The 8,083-nt window shown below is 52.4% G+C and overlaps 3 protein-coding genes across 3 annotated transcripts in view; 2 read left to right on the top strand and 1 right to left on the bottom strand.

Moving 5' to 3' along the window:
- Nucleotides 1–1,311: 1,311 nt before the first annotated feature.
- On the top strand, nt 1,312–2,145 carry FMAN_15399 (uncharacterized protein; the record flags this gene model as incomplete). Its single annotated transcript, XM_041825004.1, has 1 exon — nt 1,312–2,145. One exon carries the CDS (start codon nt 1,312–1,314, stop codon nt 2,143–2,145), a length of 834 nt encoding a protein of 277 aa, XP_041690428.1.
- A 2,107-nt stretch (nt 2,146–4,252) lies between these two features.
- Nucleotides 4,253–7,508, top strand: FMAN_15398 (uncharacterized protein; the record flags this gene model as incomplete). Its single annotated transcript, XM_041825003.1, has 5 exons — nt 4,253–4,559; nt 4,613–4,933; nt 4,982–5,210; nt 5,264–6,271; nt 6,308–7,508. 5 exons carry the CDS (start codon nt 4,253–4,255, stop codon nt 7,506–7,508), a joined length of 3,066 nt encoding a protein of 1,021 aa, XP_041690427.1.
- Nucleotides 7,509–7,828: 320 nt separating this feature from the next.
- Nucleotides 7,829–8,083, bottom strand: part of FMAN_15397 (uncharacterized protein) — a gene marked incomplete at both ends in the record, with an annotated part of 2,810 nt that continues 2,555 nt past the window's right edge. Inside the window, one exon of the mRNA XM_041825002.1 lies at nt 7,829–8,061. Coding sequence (XP_041690426.1) covers nt 7,829–8,061 — 233 coding nt within the window. The remainder of the gene's footprint in view (nt 8,062–8,083) is intronic.

The following is an 8,083-nucleotide window of genomic DNA, read 5'->3' as shown; positions in this document are numbered from 1 at the left end:
GCACTTAGCCTCCAAGAAAAGCGCCTTTGATGTTGTCCCTCACAGTCTAGATACACTCGCCGGCGCTCGCCCAACTCGCATCCAGACCGTCATTAACGTGTCGCCATCACACATCCTCAGCGGTGCATCTCGTCTTTTCCCTCCTTCACCATGTGCTTGCTACACATATGCACAGAGTCAGGCAGGTCCTCCYTTGTCACCGGACTACATTTGACGTTTGTGCCCAGACGCGCCGCACACTGCTTGAACTCCTCTGGCTTCTTGCACCCGCAGGTATAATTGCGGTAAGTCTGGGCGCACATAGTGTCTAGAATGCTGTGTCGCGTGACGTTGTAACTCTGCGGCGTAACAAGGCTTAGGTCCGTCGCGCGAATTGGGTCTGAGTCAAGACGCCAAGGTTAGTATCTAAATCCCGAGATCATAAGGGTCCRAAGCTGTTTAGTAATGAGGAACTTCAACGTACTTGTGTATTCGGAGACACTGGCACACAGTTTGGGGGGAGTAGGGGAGGTATATGGGGGATATCGACTGGGTACTCGCTTTTCAAGGTCGCCGTCGCTCAGTGGTATGATGCTCCTGCCTGGGAGCGTCTCTATCTCCCTGCTACTTATATATTTCATTTGCTACATATAGATGTCTTTTTCTGAGCAGKWWMCTGCTCAGATAGCGCGCGGCAATAATGTCATGCGGTGGCGCTTGATTTCTTGCATCTTCTCCACATATACCGGTCCYGKYGTGGAAGATCAAGTCCCTTAGTGGACAACATGCACCTGCTCCCTGGTAGTAGCAATTCCCAGCCAGATGTGCCGGGCTATGCAAGGCGCACTAGGGCGCGAAGATTACCCAGCGCGGTAAGATTATTTGATACACTTCCATTGGCTAGCAGAATGACCCTTCTGCTGGCCTTAGGTCCTTGGGAAGGGAGACTTGCATAGTGTTAACAACGGCTCATGCACGCACCTCACCTTGGGCGGCACGTAGGGTAAGTTGATTGGCTACAAATCCTGGGAGATGCAAGCCCCGCCATCAGAAACCAACTTCCACAGCGCGTATACTCACACTTCTCTTTTTTAAAGTCCATTCCGCCAGCCGGAGCACGGCGTCGCTGAGCCTCTTGGCCAATTTTATTGTCTCGCGCTCCAGGCCCTCCCAGGCTCTGATCTTTCAGCTCGGCGCACCATCCAGTTCTCAACAGCTCCTGTCCGATCACGCCTTCTTGAGTAGTCATGCTGCGCAGCCGCCATTTGCATCCAGAGCACCTCCTTACTGATCCACAGCCATCTCTTATCGCCTCAAGACCGCTTCTCCACAATGATTGCCCCTCAAGAAAGGAACACCAACGTCCGGCTTCTCGCATGTCTCATCGACGACGACGACACGAACGATAGCGATTATCGCTTCCTCGTCGACGGGCAACATGTGAAGTACATATCCACAGCGCCAGGCACGTTTCGCGGGGCCGAGGACGACCGTACTTTCGAGCCCATCCTGCTTGGCGAGCTCCTCCCACCATTTCCGACTGGAGATTGGAACCACGGCTACGTAGCTAGGGACTCCGAGACGGGGAAGGCTACCTTCGTTAGGACCGAGACGGTACAACTTGCCGGGGTTGAGAACTGTTGGCATCCCATGAAGCTCAATGAGCTGGAATTCACGCGACAAGAGCGAGTGAGGCAACGAGTCCACGTCTCAACGCATCCCGAAGTCAAAGGCGGCAAACCCGTGCTCATCAAACTCGCGGTCTGGCCCTGGGAAATCCCCTCCATTGAGGTTGAGACGGCCGCCTATCAATGGATTAGTGACAGCGGGGTCGGTCCTAATTTTCTGGGCCATCTCACCGAGGGTAAAGATGGGCGCGTGGTTGGCTTCGTCGCTGAGTGGGTGGAAGGCGCGAGAGCCGCTGGGCCAGCGGACACCGACGACTGCAAGAAGGCTTTGGGCCGGTTGCATGAGCTCGGTATCAAGCTTGGCGATATCAACAAACATAACTTTCTTGTGCGGGATGGGCATGACGTGGTTCTGGTAGACTTTGAGACGGCGAAGCGAGGCTGTTCGCCTTTGGAACTCGAGGACGAGATGAGCACCCTCAAGAGCAGCCTTGAAGGCACGAGTTTCCGAGGTGGGGTGGAACCCGTTTATGAATGACAGAATCAGGACATGCAAGCCGGCATTAGCTTAGGGGTTAGCGGGAGGTTAGCTGCACATACAACCAAACTAGACCATCAAATCCACCAGCATCGTCAGAATAAATCACCAAGAGAAATGTCGCTGATCCGACAAGTCTCTTCCAACGTCTACCAACCTTTTTGCGCTCTCTTGGACGGTTTTTGGGGCGGACATCATTCGAATCAGCCCCGTGGCCTTGAGAAAGAAGTCCACGGCGAAGCTTGCATTTTTGCGACGTGTCTGGCGGGTCATGGAGCCTTCTTGTTTTTGTATTGCCACTTTGTTCTAGAGATGTTCAAAAATCAAAAAAATCGACAAATTGTACAGAAGCAAATCTTGAAAGCAATTCTACGTTGCCCGCATCCTCGATCGCGTTCTCTAGAGTGACCACATCGTTCGTGCGTGCTTGATTGGGTACTGTGAGAAAAGTAGACGACAAAAGGCGATGTTATAACAAAAAGAAGAGAAAGAAAAAAAATCGTTCACGAGTATAGAATTCAGTCATTGACGCCCAAAACGACACGCCACTGCTCAATCAATCACGGAGTTACAGCAAATAATGCTCTTCGAAAACACAAAGCCCCCAAATAAAGGGGTCTATTGTCTACGATGCAGATCGTCCATGCATCGTGACAGGGTATCCGTACTTGTTAAAAGGTCGCTTGTCCGCGATTGCGTAATGTGTCTTGCCGTCTGAAATCAAATTTAACACTGTACAGGCGGGGTACAAGCAAGTATGACGATTGAAGGTGTAACTTTCTTTCTTTTAACACCTCTACAACATGACTCTCGAAGCTTTTCAGTGCGATGTCTGCTTCGAATCTATTACGAGAAATGACGTGAAAGTACATCTGCAGAAGCATTAGGCAAACACATGATGTTACTCTCTCTACTGTCTCTAATGCGATCTTAGGCCCAGATGCTCAGCCTAATGAGCAGATTGCCTGATATCGCGTCGCCCGACAGCCCTCAAACCGATGAAAAGCGAGTTAATGGTTCTCAATTACCATATAGTAGTGGATGTAGTCACTGCGTGCCGAGGTCTGCTTATATAACTCTCCTTAATATCTGAGCTAATTGATCTTGCTGATCCACCCATTGCCGGGATCGTGGTTAATTGTCGCTAGGGTCAGCGGGCGAGCGGCCCGTATTTTGCCCACTAATCTGAGGATGAGCCTTCATAGGCGTGCTTTGCATACGCAGTTCAGGTACTCGTCGTTTAGCCAATGACCTAACGTATCCCCGACGCGCTAAAGCTGATTTTCGTGGACAGTAGACCGGATATGGATGGGAGCAAGCGAAGCGCCCTTGTGGAATTTAAGCCTTGTACCTGCTCCTCTTTAGTAACAGTTGCTGCCAGTACCGCACGTACTCAGCAAATTCGCACACTCGAATGCCTCTTTTAGCATACTCTAATTGTTTAGAGGCCGCGAGCCTTATCCAAAAGGCTACCTCGTGGTTTGTGGGAATACAAGGGCTTTGATGGACCGATCATTACGAAATGCACAAAGCGCAGCGTTTGCGTCTTCGGCAGGAAGCCAAGCGCGACTCCGCCACGCCACAGCCTCGTTAGGCATCCCGCAGTGGTACCTGTTGACGGATCCCCTCTCCCCTCAGTGCTTTCCTTCAGCGACCCATAGTTCCATGAACATTGTCGCTGTTAGCTCCCATAACGAGGCTAAGTCGTTTCTTGTTAGCCGGGCCTTAGAGATCGGCATGCTTACAGTGGCAGCGCAAGGGTCAAGGCAAAGATAGGACAGATCTCGATGCCGCACTTAGCGCTCTCAGATTGCATCGTAGCGGAAAGAGGCGGGGTAGCGATCAAGGCATGTGGAGAGTCAGGCCAAACCCATTTGCGTGACCACAAAGCATTGCTGCTTCAGATCAGTTGCGCACGACCAACGACTTCTGGACCTTCTGCCTGGACGCAGCCTGGGGCGGGTGGGCCCTGACCATGGTGGACACGACAAATACGATAAATCTGTCGCACCCTGCTGGAAGCACTCGCGCAGGGGGGGCTGAGGGCCGGCTATAGGGCAAGGAACCCCTCACCAGCTCAGACCTGCCAGATCAACGGCACCTCACCATGGAGCCCGCCGGCCTCGTCATTGGGGTCGCTGGGCTCGCCGGGCTCTTCAACGCCTGCCTAGAAGCCGTTGACACGGTACAGTCCTACCAAACATTCGGAACTGACTCGCACGTTCTAGATACTCGATTCAAGGCTGCCAAAACCCGCTTCGAGAGATGGGGCCCGAGTGTGAGGATCAAGCAAGGCAAGCTGCTCCCCAATCATCACCCTGTCCTAGACGACAACGATATATCTGTGGTGGTGACGGACTTGCTACATATAATCATCAAGACTATTTGCGATGCGAACAACTCGCCTCAACGTCGTACTCGTGCACCGGGCCAGACGTCGATGACTCGTCGGACTTGCACGAGCCAGTGCCCCCCTTCGCTGCGGCATCCTGGTCGAGACGAGGGAAGATGTCGTGGGCACTCCGGGGCAAAAGAGGGCGCGTCGAACAGGTCGAACTATTTGAAAAGCTAGTGCAAGAACTGCACAACCTGGTGCCCCCGACTACGGGGGATAATACACGACCGGCACACAAGCTGGACACAGGACACTCCGATACTCTCGCACGAGGCATGGACTCAAGAAGACTGAAACGTGGCTGTCGTCTGACGAGACTAGGGACTACTTCAGGTCACGCATGGCATGTTGAGATACGACGGATCCTGGCTCGGATCGAAGGCGAAGTTAGAGGTGAGATGCATCGTTCAGATTCCCCAAGCTGAGCTAACGTCCAGGGAGCCGAGACGCAACGGAAACTCCACTCATGGCTCGGCCACTCTCTCGACGAACGTTACCACGACTCCCTCGAAAAAAGACTGATCGGCACGTGCAATTGGATCTTCGACCGGCCCATGTTTCAGCACTGGCTGTCCACGGAGTTCTCCACAAGGCCTAAGCTGCTGTGGGTCAATGGGCCTGCGGGATTTGGGAAGACGATTCTCTGCGCCCACGTCGTCGAACATCTCTCGTCCAGCCTCGACACGCCCATCGCCCATTTCTTCTTACATCCGACCACGAGAGCCGCGAAGATCCCTTCTCGGCCCTACGGTTATGGGTCTCTCAGATCGTGTCACGTCACGAGGGTGCATTCGAGCACGTTCGCCAGAAGTGGGAGTCTGACTCGGATCCTGTCGCAGCACGCTACACTATCATATCGCTCTTCACACAACTCCTCCACGCCATCCCTGGCTACACGTTCGTTGCGGATGGCCTAGACGAATGTACCTCGTTAGGTAACATCAACACTTCGGTTGCGAAATTTCTCCACGATATTACAAATGCGGTTACCGGGACGAACGCCCGACTGCTTATTGTGAGTCGCGACGAGCCCGAATTCCGACGCGCCCTCATGAACGACGCGCGCGAGAGCTTTGCCGAGTACAGGATCGTACCTGAAGACGTCCGATCTGACACTGCCGCCTACTCCCAATCCATTGTCGACAGGAAACTCCCCAATAAGAGCGACGATATCCGGTCGACTCTCTCCGAAGCAATGACCAATCGATGCCAAGGCCAATTTCTCTGGCTTAAAATGCAAGAGGAATCCCTGAGAAGAGGGATGAACAAGAAACAACTTCAGAGCGCCATTGAAAACACGCCAACTGGGCTTGAACATCTCTACGACCGTAACTGGACTAGAATCACCCGGTTAGGAGAGTGGGAGAAGCAGCGTGCATTCGCCCTTCTGCGCTGGACTGCGTTCGCACTACGACCCTTGACTGTCTGTGAGATCACCGAAGCCGTCCTTGTCGTCGAATTCGAAGACTTGCCATTGGACGATTTCCCTGATGCGGTGGATGACGATTACGTCGATAGCGAGATAATTGGCCTCTGTGGCCCTCTCTTAGAGGTTAAGAATGACCCTACCAATCCTTCTGTGGGCCAAAGGACAGTGCATCTACCGCACTTTACCGTCCGACAATTTCTGCTCCACCAGCTCCCTACACCGGATTGGACCCAACAGAACAATCGCTTGCAACTTTCTCATGAGAAGGTCCAGAACGCCGTCCTTGCTAAGGCCTGCCTTCAGTATGTCAGCTTGCGTCAGGTTTAGAGTGACGGTAGCTATGATCCCTCGTCTCTTGGTCTGTCGTTGCGAAGCTATGCGGCAACGGCCTGGCATCGACATGTTCACTTGGGCGTACGCAACGAGGCCGAAATAGTCAAGCTCTGCATCAAATTTCTCGACCTAGACAATCCCAATTGGGAAGCTTGGAGATCGTTGATCGAGCCAGGGAAAGTAGGACAAGGAAACAAAGAAGCCGAGACCATCCCACCTGGTCCGCTCTACTACGCAATAAAGCTGCACTTGAACGACATGGCAATTGCTCTGGTCACTGAGCAAAGCGCGAATGAGAGTAGCAGTTTGGGAAGGTCACCCCTTGGCGTCGCTTGCGCTAATGGGTGCATTGACGTTGTTGACGTGCTTCTCAAGAAAGGGGCCGACCTTACGGTTACAAATCGCAATGGATGGACACCTCTGCATGCAGCATCATATAATGGACACGAACATATTGTCGATCTCTTACTTGATCGTGGTTGTAGTGCGGACCTCAGGGATAAAGAAGGTCGGACACCTCTGTCGTGTGCTGCGGAGAAAGGACACGAGCCAGTAGTGAGGCGACTTCTCGCTATGAATGCTGTCGATGTGAACACGAGGCGTGTCATTTACCCAAAGTCAGTCTTTTATGGGGCATGGTGCGATGACAAAGAGGTTGCCAAGTTCTTGTTTCCTGCAGACGACAGCCCGGGACTTGGTTTTTTTGGCTCCCTTCTACCTTCAGTAAACTCGGGCGACATCACCTTGGTCGATTTAATGGAAGCCCTTAGGCACCTTGAAGGTGGTGAGGTCGAAGCGATCAAGTCTGGTCAAACATCAGTTTTATTGACAGCGCCCGACATCTCTAACAAGGTGGAGCTGGTGCTCGCTAGAGACGTCAATATTAAGACTGGAACAACTCCGCTCCACCTAGCAGCCCGGAATGGCCATGCCACGGTAGTCAGGACATTGCTTGAAGTGAGAGGCCTTGCCACGGACCCCGTGGACGAGTCTAATCGAACCCCGCTGATGCTTGCCGCAGCGGCTGGGCACGAGGCGGTGGTCAGACTTCTTTTTGGGGAAAATGGTGTCAATACCAATTTCATGGACGGGTACTATCAGACGCCGCTCTCCCTGGCTGTGAAATACGGACATGAGGCCGTAACCAAGCTTTCGTTGGATAATGGCATAGGAATTTTGCAAAATGAAGTGCGTAAGCGAACTTAGACCGTGAAATATGTATAAAGGGTCTTCAGGACGATTTTGTTCTAGATTCCTGTTTGCTTCGCCATACAGTGGATCAAAGGCGGCTGGGTTACAGTCATGGGCGCCGAGATAGCGGGTAAACATTGACAACTGGCAACTGCCATGTTGCTGGCGGAAGATACCTATTCTGCCTGTGGTAGTACTTGGACTGAATTTTCATTCATTCGTTTCAGTAGGCTAGTAAGCCGGCTACTTGGGATATTCTAGACGCCAATAAATTCTAGTATTCGAGAGCGATTTGACCACCCTGTACCATCTTCGCCAACGCCTTAGGGACCAATCTATCCGTGTAACATTGTAGCTTCTGAGTTAGCTGCTGGCGAAGGAGTTCTTCTAGCTGGCTTGTTGCCTCCTGTTTGATGCAAGCTGATTGTGGTGAAGTCTTGGGAGATCTGCTGAGGAGATTGTTCTTTAAAATGCCCTCCAGCTTGCTTGAGTCTCGAGCCGACGCCGTGGTTCTTTCCATTCAGTGGTTTGCCATCTGTCGAGACCATAAACTGAATAGTATCGTCGCCTTCAGCATGGTTCTCGATATT

The sequence above is a fragment of the Fusarium mangiferae genome, assembly GCF_900044065.1.
Source record: "Fusarium mangiferae strain MRC7560 genome assembly, contig: FMAN_scaffold019, whole genome shotgun sequence".
Classification (NCBI taxonomy): Eukaryota; Fungi; Ascomycota; class Sordariomycetes; order Hypocreales; family Nectriaceae; genus Fusarium; species Fusarium mangiferae.
The sequence above is the reverse complement of the archived record's forward strand: the minus strand, read 5'-3'. Positions and strand labels throughout refer to the sequence as shown.